Raw genomic sequence first — 21,458 nt, forward strand, 5'->3', positions numbered from 1 at the left:
GTAGAGATAGAGAAAAGCAATGCGGGAAGGAAGGGGTGGGAGTAGAGCAGGAGGATCAGGAAACAGAGAAAGGGAAAAGTGAGAGGAGGGGGAGGCAAAGATTAGAAAGAAGTGGAAATATGGAAAAATCACAGAGTGGAAGGAAGTTGAAATATACGGAAAACGAAGGAGTTGAGTTGTTCGAGCGCGGAGCAGGCCAATTAAATATAATGAACGATGATGTAACAGGTCACCTGCTCATATGTGCGTGTGTGGGGCCCTGTTTAGTTTGAGCCAGAGCATCCCAAATGACAGTACATAACATCCTTCCAAAACTGATCACAAAGCAAATGTCCCAATACACATGTATGAGCAAATCTCGCTGCGGTAGCACTGCATTACCAGCTGGGTCTTAGTTCTTAAGCAGGGCTCAAGTCGAGGGTACACGTGGGGGGACGGAGTCCACCCACTTATTAAATCCGACCTCAGAGATCAAACCACAGGGAGGGAAAATGCCATTCGTCCTGCGCAATTTGGGTGCTTATATAAAGCCAATTTAATGAAATGTGCATATTTCACATTGATATGCTAATTTCTGGCGACTTCACATCCCATTGCATTTGTTGATGAGTCCCCCACTTTAATTTTTAGGACTTGACCCCTGTTCATAAGCCGAGCCGGCAGATGTCGATCAGGTTAGCAGCACTATCTGGGTTCAGCTTCTATGTAAGCCAGTTGCAGGGTGCTGAGGGTTTCAGTATGTGCACTTGAATTTGGACAGCTGGGGTCATTACTAGATATGAACTCACGCCTTCATTCAAGGCAGCCATCATCTCGAGGGTCATTTAATCAGTCCAAGCTCATTCTGGAGGTAATCGGAATGGGTCACGTGGTCTCAACCTATAGCACGCCACCTAGACTTTTGAAATGATGTGCATTTCAAGTAACTGATCCTTGTACACTGTCAGCCATTACAACGTTTCAGTGGCAGTGTACAACAGTTTTAGCAAGGTCTCTTTGAAGAGCAAGTACAAATTTGCATTCCACACTCGGTACGTGAGCCTGTTGAACACTGCTCATGTGGTTGTTGGCTTGCTTTCATCGAATCCCCAGTTTCACAGAGTACAAACCTACTGCAGTCCAGGAGGTGTGATTGGGAATGGTGGTGTTGACCTTGCAATCATGAAGCAAGGTGATGGGACTGTACACATTCAGGGAATGTGGGGTGGAGTACCACTGAGTTTTAGTGGCATTTTAATGACCCTGTTCAGAGTAATCATGAAGTGCTCAGTGTCCCCATTGGCTGATGGCCAGCACAGAGTAATCCAGCAATGCTGTATTCCAAGGCCCTTGAAATAGTTTGGCAATTTTTGTCTTGACCTTGTCTGGAGTTTCTTGGGCTGCAAGGATCTTTTCGAGTTTGGGGATCACTGCACCTGAGGCTGTGGAGCCTAGCACAGGATAAATTAAAAGCAATCCACGATCACCAACAGGTATCAGCCGCTTGACAGGAAGCAGAAGTCGGTGCTGACCCTGCTCTGCGGTCAATCGTCTCACTCTTGTATTCAGATAGGCAGTGGTGGGTCTCCTCTTCCGGATGCCTAACACAATTTACATGTGGAGACTAGGGCTTCCACCATTCTGTCCATCTCAGGAAACCAGATGTGTTCCCCCCAGTCTGTTTTTGGTCTTGATTATCCCTTGGTGACCCCTGTGAGCCAATTGAATGTCTTGGTCAGTGAGAGAGATCTCAGCATACTTTCACCATTGCAGAGAGTCACAACGTGAACAAAGCAATCAGGTGATCATGTTAGCAGAGTATGTTCTTCCAGTTTTCATACTCTGTAGCTCCCAAAGAGACTAAGAGACACACATCATGTAGTGTTTTGTCCACTATTTCATTTGCTCTGCATTGCCTTCTGCTTCTCCGGCTTCTTCTTTGGTAGCATCTCAGGGGCACCTTGATAGGATTCCGGCTGGGTTGTTGGCGCATGGCCAAAACTCTAGGGCGAAACTGTAGCTCTATAGTTGTAGAAACCACTCTTCAATTTGGTGCGGTGGCTTAGGGGTCAATCCTTCCAGGATTGGTAGTAGTGACTTGGGTTCAGTGACCATTTTGAATGGATGGAAGCGCCAGTATCCTAGAAGGCAGTGATCACTTCCTTTGCAATCTTGGTGTATACCTTTGCTCCATCGGGGTGATGGCTGGCATATGAATCAGTTTGAGATTGTCCCATTTCATCAAGCTGTGCCAGGACAGCACCCATGCTGCAAAGGCTGGCATCAACTAGTTGTTCGGTCATGATTTCCCATTGCATCAAGCAGTGTCAGGATAGCCCCTTGGCTGAAAGGCCTGGTGCCAACTAGATGTTTGGTCTTTGCATCGAAGTATACCATGGTTGCATCATGGGACAGAGCATCTCTGGTGCTCTCAATGGCAAGTTGGGGTTGTTCAGTCCTTTCGCATTAAGTGTTCGCTTTGGTCAAATATCTGAGCGGTTCTGTTATGATAGACAGCTTTGAGATAAAGCAGCCACACTAATTCATCATCCCTAGAAAGCTGTGTAGTTCAGTTACCAATTTTGGACCTGGAGCTGACTTAATGATATTCACCTGCTGTGCGGATTGCCTGGCAAATGAAAATGTAGCCAAAGAATTCCAGAGGAGGTTAAAGTACTCACACTTTTCGTGATCTAGGGTGAGCTTGTTTTCCTTAAGAAGCTGGAACACAGTTCTCAGATGTTGGAGGGGATCTTTACTAGAAACTGAGTACAAAAGTATGTTGTCTCTAAGTTGAGGACATCCTTGAGACCCACAAGTGTTCTTTGTGTGGATTTTGGAAGACCTCAGTCGCTTATAAGATGCTGAAACTCAGCCTCTTGTATCTCCTAAAACAACCATGCATAAAGAATGTGGTGAGTGTTTGGACTGCTTTTCCAATTTCAGCTGGTGATATCCTAATTTGAGATCAAGTTTTGATAAATTCTGGCACCATTCAGGTCAGCATTATCGATCATCGATCACTGAATTGGCATGTCCATGCATATGCGGACTGTTCCTGGTTGTTTGGACTTGCAGGCGATAATGATTGGGGAGACCTAAGACCTTCTTGATGATCCCAGCCTTCTCTAGTTTGTCTGGCTCTTTTTCGGCCTTGGGCTTCATGTGAAAAGTGATGCAGCGGTGCCACAGGCAGACAGGGTCAATCGTGGTATCCACGCATTGCTTCATGGGTTTGTCCTTCAGGCAACCTATCCTGGAGCCTCTGGTCTTGTTATCTCTTTTGCTGAGTTAAAGTGGTTTAAATGAGATACAGAGAAATTCTACCTTTGAAGCTCCACCAGTGACTTCCCATTCGGGACCGGGTTAAGGCCTCTTTAATATAATGGGTGATGGCTTAACAGGTCACCTGCTCGCGTGTGGAAGTCCAATGGGAGTCAAAGCAGCCTAAATGACAGCACACAAAAGTTCCCGGTTCTTGCAGAAGAGATCATATCTCTCCAGTCCTCCCTTCAATGCACTGACTTTTTTTAAATCTCTTTTGGTAACACAAAGAAAGTTCTGTATCATCAACCATCGGGCTAACCGCACACACACACAGGGGCAATGTTGTCTAATGATGTTCCCGTCACAACATTCCTGGTGAAACCCTATGTTTTCCACCAATGGAGTTTGCCAGTTTCCATGCTGCCTCCTGTTATGTCGCTGCCTTGGGTGGAGGCTCTAAGTGCGCAACCACATGCCTGGTGGATCAAACAGTAACTAACTTTATTGGCACACTGCACCTCAACCATGGTCAGGTGACCATCTAACGCGTGCCGCTGTGTCCCTCAATCAGGTGATCACGGAAGACGCTACATCTCCCCCAAAATAACATTGTCCTACCCCATTTCCTCAATCCACTGTCTCGGTTTTCGGATGGTGCGGCATGGTCTGTTGTTGCTTTCGTGTGATACACTTTCTTCCCCTTGTGCTCTCTCGGTGGAGGTCTGCTCCTCTCCTTCCGATTCATCTTCATCTCCAAAGTATTCTGACATTTCTCTTGCATAGTTCTCCTCCTCACTCCATACCTGAGAGATTTGTGGTCTGTCGTCGCATGTCTTTCTGAAGAGTGAGCGGTTCCTTGTCACTGCCCATCCATCTCACTCCACTGTTACCATGGACCCTTTTATGTGATTGATGGTCGGGGTAGTTGGTCGAATGGTGGGGAGTCTTTGTGGGACTGGGTCTGTCTCACTAGGATGTGATCTCACTAGGATTATATAAATAACAAAAAATTAAAATACAAATCTTCTACACTCAGATCTGCTTCCCGTGCCCAGTTTCTAAGGTCTGCATATTCTTTCATTCTGTCTTTTGTTTGACCGTTTCTCGTCCTTACTTCAGATTCTTCTGCGTTCTCCTCGGAAGGTTGGGATTCTTGGGGCAACCTCGAACGCACACAGCGACCAAACATTAGCTCAGCTGGGCATGTTCCTGTGAAGTCATGTGGCTTGTTCCAATTATCCCGGAGCAACTGGTACAGTGATTGTTCAACGGGCATGTGGGTGATGTTGGCTATGCAGATGGCCCTCTAGACGTTTGCCCTGAATCGCTCGACAGTCCCATTCGCTTGGGGCCACAGTGGTGTAATTTTGCAGTGACAGAAGGGGATCAGGTGATATGGGGTGTCGCTACACCTCCGGGTTAGATCTCGGTTAAATCTGGAGGACAAGCCTTCTTGGTGATGGTTGCTAACCTAAGGAATTCCATTGTATGTACCGTTTAGGCCAGAGATGGTCATCTAACCTTCAGGAGTGCATAGACATGTGGTATGTTCCTTAAATAATTTGCATTAGCCGCAGGCAAATGTGCTGGTTTGCCAACTATGTTATCTTCATGTGACTGTGGGTCACCTCTGTAATGGTAGAGCCCTATAGAAAGAATATAATATAAAAAAGAAAAAAGAACAAGAGGAATGAGACAGGGGAACATAGCAAGGAAAAAGAGAAGGGAAAAAAAGGCAGGAGACTAAAGCTAGGAGTGTGGCAGAAGAAAGTAAAGAAAGGAGAAGCACGTACTGGATTGGAGAAAGGAAATTAAACAGGACAAAGAAAACAGACATAGGGAGATGAATAGTAGGTCTCAGCAATAATGAAGAGATTTGCAGTCATGAATCGCAAAGCAAAGAGAAGGAGGAGAAAAAGACACTTCTGTTGTGAATCTTTAGTTCAGGGAAAACATCTTTTTTCATTGAGACTGCTCCAGGGGAGTCCATCTTCCTGTTTCAATGCCAGGTTGGGTGGACGAAAGAAGGCAGTAGGAAAGTTTACAGAGAGAAGGAGCATGTAAGAGAGGAAAGGGAAGTCGAGAAAGAAAATGGGTGAAACGTGTACAGAAAGAGTAGAAAAAAGGGAGGAAGGCGTGACAGGAAAAGAATGTAAGAGCAAAACATGTCAGGAAGAGAAATATACAGAGGGAAGGGAATGAAAGGAGGGGCAGGATGAGAAGGAGAACAGATGGAGTAAGAAAGAATGCTGGGCAACAGGGATAGAGAGGAAGAGCAAGAGCACCTGGGGATCCACATAAAGACATGCTTGGGATTTCAGGAAGACAGGCGGAGGGAGCTCCAGGTGGTATTTTCTCCTGCCACCAGTGACATGAGAACAGATAACGGCCTCCAGCTCTTTTGCCACATACCCATCCTGCACTCATCCAGGTCTTGCCGGCACGTTGGTCCAGTGTAGCCTGGCTGGCACATGCAGATGGCGGAGCCAGTCAGTGGATTGGTGTCACATGTGGCACTCTCGTGGCAGGGGTTGCTTAGGCACGCATTGTCAATGTGGCACAGAAGGCCTGCAACAAGGAGTGTTTTTTGTTTCATACAGTGATCTAGAATTACAGCAAGGAATCCATAGAACTGCCATCCCCCACCGCCCCCACGCCCGCACAATCCTCTCATTCGTTGTGCACAAAATGTCTTTCAAGTGTTTCCCTCAATCTCATCAAATTGCACTGGCTGCTTCCAAAGTAATGATGACAGTATGTGTAACCAAAATACATTTCCTATGAATACACATATGCTCCTTGTAAACATTGGCTCACAAAAAGCCTTGGTATTATCCAAAATGTATCATGCATTACATTACCATAGGTCACATGAAAGAACATGGACCCGCCATTAAAAAAATGTGCAGTTTTGACAATGTTAAACGATTTGCACATTTTAAAGAATGACAATTTCTGCCCAAACCTCCCTCTTGTACACGTGTCTGGTTTGAAGAACCTCTCTCCAGTTTCTCTTTGAATAGATCATGGTTACTCATTATGTGGCCTACCAAATGTTTTGGACCACAACTCCCATGATCCTTTTCCTTGACTATGCTAGCCATGGCTGACAGGAGTAGAAGTCAAAAACATCTGGGAAGCCCCATAATCAGTAGCCATGTCCTAGACAATTGAGATCTTTAAACATAACATTGATTAAATCTAAGGATACATTTGCTCCCCTTGACCTTCTTCTCAAATGTCCAGATCCATCCTTCATCCACAGGAACCTCAGGGTTCACTGCTGCTTCATTATCATTATGAACGCCTTTCAGAATCCCCACAAATCTTCAGCCTTTAGCACCCAGGAAATGAATTGTCTGCCCTCTTTGTTACACAGATTCAGAACCCCTCTTGAATTAAGGCCCAGGATACAAGAAGTCTGAACGTTTGTGAAATCCCGCATCGTGTGATTAGGTCCCCTCTTCATCCTTTCCAAACAACTGATTTCAAATATACCTTAGCTAAATATTTGTATAAAAGGTGCCGCATAACAATTAATGCAAAAGTACTCCTTACTTTTTAGACACCCTTTCGGTCAAGGCCAGATGAGCAGTAAATAATGGCTGGGACATTTAATCTTTCAAACAAATATTTTTTTAAGAAACGGGGTTAAAGTTAACAGTGGACGTTACAGCCTATTTTTGAAATATATGAGCTAAAACGCTGTCGACTTTACAGAGCAAAAAGCGGAATGAGAGTGGATTTGATACTGTTGTTGTGCGCTAGTGTCCACTCCAAAATCTTAAAAGTATGAGTCCGGCAGCAAGAATCCCAAAACTATAACCCCACCCACTGGGTTTGGATAATGAAAAGCAAATGAATTATGAGTTTGGGATGTAGATCTTGCGCTCTGGATGAGTATTGAAGTTAGCGATTTTGTATGGAAACAGTAACTATGAAGAACAATAGGTGAAAATATATGATGTACAGAAAAACATAAGTTCAGGCTGAGATAGCCAAATATATTCCATATAAAGTACAGCCGACACGTGTTTCGACCACCTGGTCGTTCTCAAGGCCTGAAGAACCTATTGTTCTTCATAGTTACTGGTTCCATACAAAATCGCTAAGTTCAATACTCATCCAGAGCGCAAGCCTACATCTCAAACTCATAATTCATTGACTTTACAGAGCACTGTGAAGGAGAGATGATGAAATAATCCAATATTTCTAGGTCTGCGAGAATACCCAGGAGCATCCGTTACAGTCCTGCCCAAAGGACAGTAAGCTGAGCTGGGCACCAGATCTTCATGTGTAGGTGCATTGCTATTTATTACTTTAACTGTTACATATTGTCATCAGGGGAGTACATCTTTGATCTTCCCAGAGGAGATAGGGGGTGGTGGACAAGATTTTAGGACGTCCCATTAAAAGTATAGGGACTTTCAGTACCGGTGGTCTTTCCTGGAGGGTGCCAGGGACACTGAGCACCTGCATACTCTGAGCCCCTGATTTCCATTGGTACATGCTGTTACTTGATTGCGAGTCCCTGGAAGTATTCTGGTATTTGCATTGGCTGCCTGATACACTGTGCTGCTGGAGAAGAAATCTCAGAATGTTTCCTATACCATGAGAAATAACAGTGGGTTTACACACAGTGCACTGCAGCATGAAAGGCCATCACTGCTCTCTTGCTAGTGAAGATCCTAGAAAGTAGAATAGCATCTGAATCACAGCTCTGCAGACCCTAGCTGTTCCCTGCCAGCCCTCTTTCCTCTTAGAAGCCCCTGCTGTAGATGGCAATGTCTGCTTCGCCTTCATATTTAATTACTCTCAATAGTTGCTGCCTCAGTTGCATCATGCCCTCTCTCTGCCCCGCTCACTGTTTTTCTCCTGTATTTTCCTACCTTCTTGGGATGTTCTGTCTTATTTAGCATCCCCTGCCCACCTCTCTCTTTATGCGCAGCACGTCTAGTTCTGACCTTGGACTTTCTTCCCCTCTCTGCTTTTCTCCCTGTCCTAGCCCTCCAGTCCTAGCTGCTCATGCTTTACAGGAGGCCCTCCCACCCAAGGCTGCTTTTCTACTTTACTCTCTGCCTGCTTCCTCATCGAAATGTACTGCCAACATGTCCACATCTGGGGCTGAACGGTGGCAGCCCTCTATTCTCTGTAGCTTTTACTAAGCAATAACCAGACAGGTGGAGGCTTTACCTCCCAGCAACAACCCAAGCCCCACTTTACAGACCCAAGTCAAACAAGAGCCTTAATGCAGTCCCCAACTCTCTTACTGGGTAGTAAAGATCCCCACAGTGGGGTTTAAGGCTTATCGGATCCAAGGACCACGGTTGAGGCATCTCAGGGTATTAAGAGTGGACTGTGGAAGGGCAGCACTGGCTGCCAGAGGATGGCGGTATTGTATGAACAATTAGTGAAAACAGAAGACGGATTTGTGGGGAAGTGGAGCCCGCGAAGAAGACAGCGTCCAGAGCAGCGGCACCACGAAGTACAGGGGCGGAGGAACGATTCAGGCAGAATGTAGGTGCTACACAGTAATGCGGAGCAAAAGGAGTCATGGTGTAACATCGAGGCATGGTGGTGTCGATGGGAGAAGGCGGCAAGCAGGGAAACAGCCAGGTAGAGTGATCGGCCGATGAGGTTCGGAGCTAGAGGAGATCAGTGTGTCAGTCAATTAAAGACCAACATTTCCCTGTCCCAGGAGCTCATTTTGGATGCACTTATGTTCTTTTTTTAAATGCCCAATAACAATGTAGTGAAAAGTCTAGAAAATGGAAGCGAAGCTTGTTATCTGACTGCGTTTATAATTGTATATTCACTAACTGTAGTGTACAGGCCTGTCACAAAGCTGAGAAGCATAAATGTAAGGTGGATATAGAAGTTTGAGATTAAAAGGTTTACTGTGGGATTGTTACATAAGTACGCCAAGTGAGGAAAATATGACTCAAGAAGAGCATGGGCCTCATTCCGACCCAGGCGGTAAGGGGTTTACGGTAGCGTAAACAGCGCCGACCCTTACCGCCTGATTCCGAGGTCCCTTAGCGCCATGGAGGATTTAACACCTGCTTTTAGCAGGTGTTAAAATCCATGGCGCTAAGGGACCTTGTTGTTAATTACGCCACCGTAATTTACGGTGGCGTAATTAACGCCTTCCCCACTCCCATTATGCCCTATGGGGCAAAAATGGGAATGGGGAAGGGTAAATGGGGATTGGGGACTTACCGCCCCGCCAACCTCGGAATGGGGCGGTAAGTCCGCCAACCACCATGGCGTAAACATAGTTTACGCCATGGTGGTAAAGGTACGACCCAGGCGGTAACTTACCGCCTGGGCCGGAATGAGGCCCCATGTCTTTGCCTAGTTGTTCAAACAATGGTTTCTGCGTTTGATAATCCTCAATCCGGTGCTTCCTTCATAGGATCCAGGATATATCCTCACTTTCCAGACACTCAGAGTCTTAGGGGTTTGTGTCCCTACACTTCTTTCTTGGCTTTTCATTCCACAGATTCAGGTGCTCTGCTGCTCGTCCTTGACTCCTAGGAGACCCCTCTGATGGGTCACTTCCCAATGAGTACCTGCACACTAGGCTTAAACATTGGTTGATACCGGAAAAAGAATCCAAGACTCACACCAGGAGCCTGGCCACATGGGTTTCTTTACAGGTTAGGTCAGGGTGCTTTCTCCACCTCTGTGTCTTGGGGTTCTGGCTATAGTCCTCAACATCCCGTCACTGTCTACCTCCTTAACGAGTCGCAATGGTCTTGTACGTCAGAGGACCTTTCCTACAACTCTTTTCCTCTCCTCTCCTTTCTCTCCCACCCCGTCTCTTCAATGCTTAGCCACATGCTCATACCTAGACCCCTACTCCACTTACACCCCTTAGTCCTGCGGTGTATCCTTTCTTACTCTGTCTCAATGATTTTGACTTTTCTCTTTTACACACTCCTTCTCCCATCCAATATCACATCCGACCTCCTACTGAACTCCTCCTCTATCCCTAATTGTTACCCACCTCCTCCTGAATGCACTCATCTTCCTTGATGTTACCCCAAACTAATCCTTAATATACTCCTCTGTCTCTCTTGATGTTACTTCAAACGTTCTTCTAAATATACTCATTCTCCCTCCTTTTTCCCTAAATGGTACCCCACCTCCTACTGAATGCACTCATCTTCCTGGATGTTACCCCAACCTCTTCCTGAATATGCTACTCTGTCTCTCTCTTGATGTCACTTGAAACCTCCTCTATATACCTTCATCTCCTCCGTCAGTTCTCCCTCCAACCTCCTCACACCTTCTCGTGGTTCCTCCTCACCATCTGCTTACTCTTCTCCGCTTCACTCCTCGTCCCTTTACCTGTGGCCACCTCTCTCCATTCTCCAAGCTCACGCTCCACCCCAGTCTCCTTCTTCTTTCATCTCCAACTCTCTCCTCTACCACCCCAAAACACCCACCAGACTGTCAAACAGCCTGCAGCTTATTTAGAGGACTGGTCCTGCCTCTGGGCTCTGCCTTTGCTTAATCACACTGAGGTGCGTATCCTTTTCGGGCCTGGAATCAGATTGGTTAAGCAGCAGTGATTGCTTGTAGCTTCCGTTTCTGTGCTATGCTGTCAGGGTTTATGAACGATATGCAAAAACATCTCATGAAAGGTTGAGGTGACAGTTTTTGAGAATGATTATACCACAAGGGTGCATGAGGTTTAGATGCTTGGGGCTCCGTTTAAAGGGATCCGCCAGGTTTCTGGTAAATTTGACACGTTCCTGCCAAAACACTGAGGTATGGTGGGGTAGGTCATGGGATAACCACTGCAAAGACCCCGGACCAGCATCATGGCCACCCAAACCTCTACCTCAAGGATGAAGCTCGCGACTCCACCACAGGCTTTTAATTGATTTAAAGGCCCAAATTGACAAGGCTCAGGGACATGGGTAAATCAGCCTTACTCCTCCTCCTGGACCTATCAGCTGCATTTGACCTTGTGGATCACAAGGTCCTTTGCAGCCACCTGGACTCGGCTGCTCATTTCTCTGAAGAAGCTATAGAGTGGATTCAATCCTTTCTTAATAATAGGATGATGAGAGTCTTCTCCCCTAAAACGGCTGCAGACCCTATCCCTATCACTTGTGGAGTGCCCCGGGGATCTTCTGTCCCTCCCACACTATACAACATGTTCACGAAGCCCCTTTTCGATGATCTGGACCATCTTGGTGTCACCTACACTAATAATGCAGATGACACTCAGATTCTCCTACCACCTACTGGTGATTATGACAAGGATTTGGCCTTGGTGAACAGTGTGTATCTCATCATCCAGGAATGGATGGCCACCCATGGACTATGGCTGAATGATGATAAGACGTAGATTATTATCTTGGACACTTCCTCCACTCTCAAAAAATTGGGACCCAGGTATTCCACCTTCAATATAGACAACAACCTTATCACTGCCACCAATGAGGTGAAAACTTTAGGAGTCTATCTGGATTCTACCTTCACAGCAGGACAATATGATGGCCTCTGCCACCGCATATACCTGCAAATTAATCAGAGCAGGTAAACCCTTCCTATCCAACAACAGTTGCATTACCCTGGCTAGAGCACTCGTTCTGTCAAAGTTGGATTGCTGTAATGCTCTTTACAATGGAGCCAACAAGGCTATTATCAAGAGAATCCAGCTTCTTCAGAGTAATGCTCTGAGAGCAGCGCTTGGAATTTCTAGGAGAGACCACATCTTCGAAACTAGAAAATCTAACAATTGGGTCTCAACTCATGAACAAATCCAGTTAAAAGTTGCTTCACTTACATATAAATGTCTTAACATTACCGCACCTTGCTATCTCTCAGAGAGACTAACCAAAATTGCTCTGACTAGAGCTACCAGATCATCCAGTACCAACAGCCTTCTAGTCCCAAGATTCAAACTCTCCAGAGTTGGGGGATGTAGCTTTCAGGTCAAAGCGGCTCTACTTTGGAACTCACTACCCTCTCCTTTGCGAGTGGATCAATCATACCCTAAATTCCGTCAGAACCTCATTACATGGCTCAAAGACTCCAACAAGTAACTGCCCTGCCCTGACTTACCCATGACTTACTAATTGGCTTACCCATGACTGACAAATTCTATACCTTCCCCTCTGGACCTTGTTTTATTTATGTACATGATCTGCTTTGCTGTGTAACTAAGATGTTATTTGTCTGGGATTATGATGATGTGGACCATTTTGTATATATGTACATGATTTGCTTTGTTGTGTAACCAAGATGTAATTTGCATGTGATTATGATGATGTGTAACTAAGCTGTAAATTATCTTATGCCATGCGCCCTGAAACCCAAGGGTCTGGAGCGCAATACAAGTAATAAACAAACAAATCAAACAAACAGGCCTCAGTAAAAGATTTTACTTCATCCAAGCAAGGTTTATGCAATCTGCACATCACTTCTGTTCCCACGATTTGGTCAGGCTTTCAGGGCATTTGCTTTAGTCACTAGTGGCTGCTCACGCCCAACCCTTAGTAGACTTTATATCTATGAGCACTGAGAACCCTGTGATGATGAGCCAATGAAGATAAATACAGAGCTCATGAGACACTGAAACAATGGAGCCTACTGGTAACACTGAACCATTATTATAAGTAGTAATAATAATAATAATAATAATAATAATACAAATAATAATGAGCCACTTATGATAAGTAGCCAATGATAATTCTGAGCTACTGTTGAGCCAATGTTGTTGAGACACTGATGCACTAAGCCAACAATGCTAAGCCACTGATCATACTTATCAGTTAATAATGCAGGAGAATGGCCCATACACAGACTTTGCAGTGGGAGCCCCAGGAGAAGTCCAAGAGTAAAATTATTTTTAAATGAGGCCACCCATGTACTGTCCCTCCATCCAGGAGTATTCCATATGCACAGATTATTAGTGTGAACTCTAGAAGTGAGTATGCCGCATCTCCCCCTTATGCAAGGACTCTGCTTTAGAAACCCTTGGAGACAGTGTTCAAGAGCTCTGGTTGTGCCATAGGAGACTTCACCCACACCCTGGATCTATACAAGCTCTCTGCAAAGGGAACTCAAGGAAACAGAATTCAGGCGCTCCTCCTATGCGAGGACTGTGGGAAACTGAGGCCGACAGAATTACACTTAACTTGATACCGCCAGGCAGCAGAACTGGACCTAGAAGTCAATTTGCAGTTGAGTATTCCCCCTCTCGCCCCACAGTTAGTATTGATCTACCCACCGGTCTTGTCATGCGGACAGAGACAGGAGAACGTGCCAACACGATCAATGCAGGTGGATCCAACGAAGCAGGTGGCGGAGGCGCAATCATCGATGTTGGTTCCACAATCTTCGCCCTCCCAGCCGTTCACACAGATGCAGCCAGATCCACCAGGGGTGTTATGGCAGGTTCCACCATTCAGGCAGACTCGAGCATGGAGGAGGCACTCGTCCACATCCTGAGAGCAGTCCCAGCCTGTACCAGAGGGGAGAGGAGCAAGAGAAGAAGGGAAAACGATGTCAGGCTAACTACTTCATGCTATACCACATTCAACACCAATGTATTGGTTTCCCTCAGACATGGCCTGTAAGCAATACAAGGAAACAATGTATAGGTGGGATGTTTGCAGAGGAATCTCAGCCAATCAGCAGGCAGAGAGTAATAAGAGGAACCTATGTGGAAACCAATTGCAATGATTCAATAGGAAGGTATATACATCAATCAATCAGCAGGAAGAAAGGAACAAGTGGAACCAATTTGAGAACAAATGGTACTGAGTCAATACAAAGTATGACTCCCATGCCCGTGTATACAGAATAAATGTAGGAACCAATGAGACACAGTCATATGCAATGCCAGACAAATCTCTGCCAATCAGCAAGGAGAGAGCAGAACAAGGAAGCGACGCAGCAACCAATGGGACCGTCCATCTGCATTATATAAATGTGCACATGTGAGTAGGCTCCTCCTAACTTGGAATCCCACTACCCTTGAAACTTTCCACAGTGGGGCGATATCCTTGTTATCTAGAATGGCTGGCCAGGTGTTTTGAACTGCAACTCCCATCAGCTCCAATCAGCATTGTCAATGGTGAAGGATTCTGGGACTTGCAGTCTAAAACACCTGACTAGCTGCAGGTTTCAATGCAAATTCCTAGTAAAGAGTCAACAGATGTTTTAAAGGGGCAGGAGTTGTGACACTTTGTAAAAAGGGGTCATAGGGTACATGTAGATTTTAATAGAATCTCCCCCATTGTATGAAGGAATCTGACCCATGTCACACTTGTTGACTCTAGTCTAGGATATCCTCTAGAAGATAACTTGAAGTGCGATCAAGTGACTGAGTTGAGATGTGCTTGAGTGGCTCACTTGAGATGTGATCAGATGCTTCTGTGGATATGTGTGCTAATGAACAATTCAAACTGGGTGTCAAAGTCTTGCCATCTTTCCACCAGTGGGTGCTCCTGAGATCCCTGTGAGTTCTATTTTAATCAAAGGCATGCTCCTTAACTCTGCGGGCATCCTGGCACCTGCATGCACACCACTTTGATGAGATCCTAAATCATGGCCAATGCATATGTTTCCAGTTTTCCAGTAGCCACAATGATGCACTCTGGTCTTTATAGTTTGTCCTTCTCTTTGGAAATGGAATGACAGGGTTCAGGAGATACTGTCCCAGTTGCTTGGAACCGGGTTCCCTAATTGCACTTGTGTGTCTGCTGGCAGCTGCTTTTATACACACTGGCATGTTGGTGTGAGTCTTTCCAGCCTGACATTGGACCATTTATACCTGTTCAAGTTTGTTTCTCTTGGGGTGCAGCAGTAATGCCACTGAGTGCTACTACATCTGCACGCTTCCAAGCCTAAGGCTGCTGACTGGATTTTCTGGTGCTGCACCCAGTTCCCTAGTCACCCCCTTAGCAGCACTGTCTTATTTCCAGTACTACTGGCATTGCATCAGCACCTTTCTCTTCACTGGCTGTTATGAATTAGAGGTCTTGAGTCTAGGATAGTTTTGCTATCAGTTTCTAGTGTTTGAAAGAGTGTCTTAAATTCAGAGTAGGTTTCCAGATGTTTTGGACTACGACTCCCATCTTCCTCAGTATTGACCAAACGTGCTATGACTGATGGGAATTGTAGTCTACAAATCTAGAGAGCCGAAGGTTGCAGACCCCAATTATGAAATGGTGTCATATCCAGGGCAAAAGCTAGCTCTTCTGTCTCATCTGGTTTCCTTTCAGTTCTGTCCTTTGATTCTAACTCCACTTGTCTGTCTTTGCCCTGTTTATTGGAGTCCACGATTCCGGCTGTCTCTTTCCAGCCCATTCGTAGCTCCCCGCCAGCCTTTGCTGCTTCATAAGACTTTATTTCTGTCCCCATCTTCCTCCCTTATCTATAATCTTAAGTGGAAATGAGCTCATTAAAGAGTCTGTGAGGTCCAGTGGAGCTTTGTAGCACCTCACACAGAGGAGCCATGTTACCTCCTTTACCCCCATAGCGAGGCTGGGCCGCTCTGCAAGAGCAAGCTGTGTTATGCTTTGATCCCTCCTCCCTCCAGGCATTAGGCAGACTACCATGTTACTCAATTGTTGTTTGTCTATCAAGCTCTTCATTCATTAGTACCCACTCCACTTTTGCAATTGGCACCTGGCAGTATGATTACTCCTGCTGTGCAAACGTTCTCCCATTAAGGCTTCCATTCACAATCATTTCCAGTATTATTGATGCATGTGTGTCTGCCCTTCCCTGCACTTCCTTTACTGTACATCTCTGCCAACTCCAGCCAAACACTCCAGTGTTTAATCCAGTTCAGGTTGCAGATCTTGCCCAGGGTCACTAGTTTACAGTCTGGTACGCACTGGTTTCATTCCGGTCTGTGCCACACTGATGCTCCTTCGGAATTCCAGCGTATCCGCAGAGGCCACGCTCTGAATATTAAGTAACGCTGAATGTGTCCTGGTCAGCGTTCTATCAGGGTTATGATGAAATGTGGTCTGGCATCTTAGGATGTCATCTAATGGCCAAGCTGGGATCTGATGAAGGGTTTCTGTTCAGATGAGGGCTGGGGGTCGGTAAATTGAGATGTGTTGATCAAGTGAATACAATGAATTGGCTACGGTGAGATGTAATCTTGTGGCTATGCTGCGATGAGGCTTCGTAGGTAGGTTCAGCTATGCTCTAGTGGCCATGCCGAGCTGTGGTTTTGTGGCTATATGATATGAATTTGTGGGAAAACTAAGATGCAATTTAGTGGCTGAGTTGACATGGGTTCTAGTGGCTAACCTGAGATTTACTTCAGGAGCGGCTAAGTGGAGAAGTGGTCTAGTGGATTAATTGCAATGTGCTTCAGAAGCTAAGCTAGGGCTGATGACTAGTGGTTACACTGTGGCGTGGTCTAGTAGTCACGTTTGCAGTGGGGTCTTGAGATCGGCCCTGGTTGCAAATTGGGCAGGTGATATTGTGAGCAAGTTGATCAGTTCTACAGCGAACAAGTTATGATGACATAGGGGCAAAATTAACATGTGGCATAGTGACTACATTGAAGTGAGATGAAGTGATTAATTAGAGATGTGGAATAGTGGCTAAAATTAGATGAACTCTAGTGGCTAATTTAAGTTGTGTATTCGTGCTTTAATGAGACGTCATCTAGTGCTGAAGACAAGCTGTGTGCCAGTAGATACGGGTAGATGTGGTTAGTGGTTATGTTGAGACCTGGTTTGGTGCAGAATTCGATGTGTGCTCTGCAGGTATGGTAGTTACCTGTGAAGCCAAGCTTTCCAACCCAGGCTTTCCTACTTGACCATGTTGTTTGATGGGCCTCAGTGCCCTTGATATGGAAAATTGAGAGCTCTTGGAACAGATTCATCAAAACTATTGAAGACTTAGTAAAAACCTGACGTTTTGGTGTACCACTGCATTCCACATTTGCAGGAGGTGAACTGATGTGCATTTTCGCTTTTGGGTTGTGTACAGAGAATTCCCAGGGGAGGAACAAGAGTGGGCCTCAGCTGACCTGTCCATTGTTCTGGGCACCTGCAGGTGTAAGTGCCGATGCCGTCCATGCAAGTGCCACCATTCTGGCAAGCGTGCCTTGAGCAGTCATCTACATTCAGCCTGCACCGCGCGCCTGTGAATCCTGGAACAAGAAAAATAAACTGTTAACACCTGTAGTGTCATTTCTTTGTCAGTATACCAAAATCATTCTGTCATCTGTTCCAAATATCCCCCACTCTCCGCCTCTTCCTGGTGGTCTCCCTCCCTCGGCACCAGGTTTTCTACATCTACCCTTAACAATCTTCCTCATTCTGCCCAGGGTTTCCCTCCATGTGCCCTAATATCGATCCTATCCCCCAATTGCCCCTGCCTACAGATTTTACTTGTTCTGCCAAGTTCTGCCTGCCTAAAGGCCACCCCATGTATGACCCAGGATTCCCCCGCCTCTCCTCTACCCAATGATCTTTCTCTTTTCTGCTGTGGGACTTCTCCTAATTTTTCTGAACCATGATATTTATTCATATTTCTTTCCAAGGACGACCACCTTGCCTGTCCTGTAATTTTCCCTTCACTGTTCAAGGCCTTCTCTGCCCCTTGGATTTTGATTGACATGCCGTGGGATTTATTTTTCCCTATCTGAAGCTGTGCCATTTCTTCTGCTCTGGGATCTTACCTTCCATGTGCCCGGTTATCACTGTGTGGGTTTTTTCTAAGACACTCCAGAATTTCTCTTCCTGGCTGAAGTCTTATGTCTTCGCTGTCCCCTCCCTCTATTAGTTTTTTTGATCTTTCACACAGATTCTTTCTGTTTGCTTCTGTATTTCCTCTGCTTTTGCTCCTTATTTCTCCTTATCGCAGCTACAGTACAATACCTTCTCTTGCCCAGGTATCCTGCATCAGAATCCAGGGAGGACATACTAAAATGCACACTATACTTAACAATTCCAGATGGACAGCATATATTTTATTCTTATAAAATGTGTGCTCCAATGACAATAGAGAAGAATAAGGTCCAACTATGTAACTACTGTCTAAAGATAACAAATATTGGCAGCGTGTTCATTAATTATTGCTAGAATAGAGGCTAACTCAAAATTCTTTTCCCTAAGAATAGGCTTCCACTGAGAAAGTAGAAAAGAACACGTTTACCAAAGGGTGTTAAACCTAAAGATTTGTGATGGAGTACCAAATGCCATGAAATACCACAAGTTAGGTTGTTAATATTATTGGCAGCATTACAAATAAAGAATCCTTTTCCATAGTCTCCATTTCCCTATGGGATAGATATTACACCGACTAAAATTCAAAATTCAATCTGTATGCCTGGTGTGTAGTTAACCATGATAGTTTCTACTGCACATTACTAACTCCCATGTTGTTACTCCTCATACCACTTGAATTGTAAAATGTTTTACATAAATACCCAAAGGATCTACATATCATTTCAGGACCGCCTTTAGCAAGTAAGCGTGTGGCGGTTTGCTCTGTAGCATCTTGGTTGAGACTTGTATTTCTGAGAAAAGCAAGACCTAAGAAGTGTATTTCCACGACATTTAAATGTAAACACTCCTATGCAAAATGTTTGATGAACTACCTCTAACAGTGTGTTCTACTGCACATATGATTTAATTTGGGCATCATTGAAAGTTACATGTTTCCGCGTGTTAACACCATCCTAAAAGGTCTGATGTCATTCTGTGACCCTTCATCTGCACAGCATCCCTGACATGGAAAGGATTCTGCTCCTGTCCCATTGGCCTACCTGAGGCGTCAGCCCATCTGGAATGCACCCAGTTTTCTCTAAACGTCAGTCCACCTTTGGGGGTATAGACCAGAGGTGAGGTGTGGTGGCTAGGGTCATATAAGATCCAGTGATCTGCGATGAGAAGTAATCTACTGACTGAACTGAGGCAACGTCACTGGTTGAGAAGAGGGCTTGTGGATTAACTGTGAAGTAGTCCAGTGGTTACGTAGAAATGTGGTCCAGGGGTTGCATGTACACATGGTAAAGCCTCTAAGCTGAAATGAACTGTAGTGAGTAGTTTGAGGTGTGATGTAGTGACCAAGTTGGGATGCACACTAATGCCTGTTTTGAGACGTGGTATGATATTTAATTTTAGATTCAATTTAGAGATTAATTTAAGAGGTGGTCTAGTCTTTAGGAAGAGATGTTGTTAAGTGGTCATGACGAGGTGTGGCTTAAAGAATGAGTTGATAAGTGGTGTGGTGGATATGTTGCATTGTCGTCTAGTTGATATGTTGAGATGCTGTCTAGTGGCCAAGGTGTAAACTCAGGATACTGGAGTTGTAATCCCTCTATCCAAGGGGTCTGCAAGCTGTGGCTCACCAGATGTTTTAAAACGCATTCCCATCAGCCAGTCAATGGAGAGGGACCATGCATGCTGCAGTCCAAAACATCTGGAGAGCCACAGGAAGCAGACCCTTATTCTGTCCCACGTGACCACAGTTTGTTACGCAAGGTTCATCACTCCATCTTGTGAGGCCGTAGCTGCCAACATTCAGATTCCTTAATAATAGGCTAGGTGGCATTAATATTACTATGATAATAAAGGTATACCAGATGTAAATGAAAAGAGTCTTCCTCACCTGGGGAGCAGACACACTCGAAGAACCCCGGTCCAATCTGTCGGCAGCTCCCGGCATTGAGGCAGGCACCAGGGCTACAGGTGCCGGAGAGGAACTCACACCCCGAGCCTGTGAAGCCCTGCTGGCACTGACACTGGTATGAGCCAATCTCATTTAGGCAGGTAGCCCCATTGTGGCACGGTGGGGGCTCACCAGTGCACTCATCCACGTCCCGCCCGCACAGCTCACCCTCGAAGCCTGGTGGGCACTGGCACACAAAGTTGGGATAGGTGTTGATGCACTTGCCACCATTGATGCAGCGGTTGCTGGAGCAGAAGTCCCTCTGCTGGCAATTCTTGCCTGTGTCAAAGGAAAGCATTTGGAGACAGAAAGGAGGCAAATCACTATTTATTTTCAATCTATGTCTAGTTATTTTTTACATAGGCTTCCGAGCACTTTACCCATGAAAAGCCAGCCAGACATCGGTATTCTACCAGAGAGAGTAGCAAGACCGTACTAATTCCCACAAATGCATTGCCTTTCGGTGAGATCTTCTTTCTAAAGGTTGAACCAAGAAGGAGTTATATATTATTTTGTAAGCAAGAACATACCAACCTGTGGATTCTTCAGCCTGCTAGCACTGTGTGTTTGGAATGTAGTGCCTGCAGATATTGCTTTTCAGGAGAACCACTAGGGTGGTCCAGTACTGGTCATTGCAATATTCAGTAACGGCTGACATGAAATATCCCCATAGAAGTAATATAATACACTGTGCTTTTACGCACCTCCTAAGCATATATAGCTTCATGCCTATCGCAGAAATGCCTAAAAGCTGAGGAACTGCACCGCTACACCCTCTCCACAATGTAGTGCTAGATGCAAAACGTTCTGTCCATGTACAAGGTTTTAGCCAAACTGCACATTCCATCCTGCAGTGTAGGCACTCAATGCCTTCCCCAAGATGGAGCCCACCAAACTGGTAGCATAGAGAATAGATCACTGAAAGCTAAGTCTGCATCTCTGCGACAGTGCTCTAGCTTTTCTTACGTAATGACCTTAATGGCATACAATTAAAACAAAATAATAACAATATGATCAGCTGTACAAAATGACATTTTCCATCTTAACAAGGAACAAAGACAGGGACTTTGAAGATAAAGGAAGAAGTTGTGGGAGCCGGGGTCTAACCTCTACGCCAGCACTCTATTTCTTTTCATTTATTTTTTTATTTTAGTATTATTCAGTATAACATATAGTCAACTTTAAATATAATTCATTATCTCATTTGTATAATAAAAGAAATTAAAAGTTCATTCCCAATATTTACAGATTCAAAAAGTAAAAATCAGAAGAATATTTTCAATTAAAAAAACAGTTTTGAGAAGTGAAATATATACACGCGATTGTTTCCACATATAAAGGTTTCCCAAATGTCATTCCCATTGTACATGTCTTGTATGTCCCAGGCCTGCATATACATGCATCTGATTTCTTGAAATGCTTCGCAGTTCAGCATAAGATGTTTTACAGTTTCAATAAGGTTCTCACCACATAATCGACATGTACTTTCAAGCACAATGTAAAGGTAATGTAAAGTGGCCACCTGTCAAAGGGTGTCAATTTGC

At 45.1% G+C, this 21,458-nt stretch overlaps 1 protein-coding gene across 1 annotated transcript in view; it reads right to left on the reverse strand.

Annotated features, from left to right (window-relative positions):
- Positions 1-21,458, reverse strand: part of LOC138521830 (neurogenic locus notch homolog protein 1-like) — a 478,650-nt gene that overhangs the window by 258,020 nt on the left and 199,172 nt on the right. The window contains exons 4-7 of the mRNA XM_069634949.1: positions 19,855-20,193; positions 17,267-17,389; positions 13,496-13,729; positions 5,659-5,814 (exon numbers count right to left, since the gene is read on the reverse strand). Coding sequence (XP_069491050.1) covers positions 5,659-5,814; positions 13,496-13,729; positions 17,267-17,389; positions 19,855-20,193 — 852 coding nt within the window. The remainder of the gene's footprint in view (positions 1-5,658; positions 5,815-13,495; positions 13,730-17,266; positions 17,390-19,854; positions 20,194-21,458) is intronic.

This window comes from Ambystoma mexicanum, chromosome 13 (assembly GCF_040938575.1).
Source record: "Ambystoma mexicanum isolate Mex_15411 chromosome 13, UKY_AmexF1_1, whole genome shotgun sequence".
Classification (NCBI taxonomy): domain Eukaryota; kingdom Metazoa; phylum Chordata; class Amphibia; order Caudata; family Ambystomatidae; genus Ambystoma; species Ambystoma mexicanum.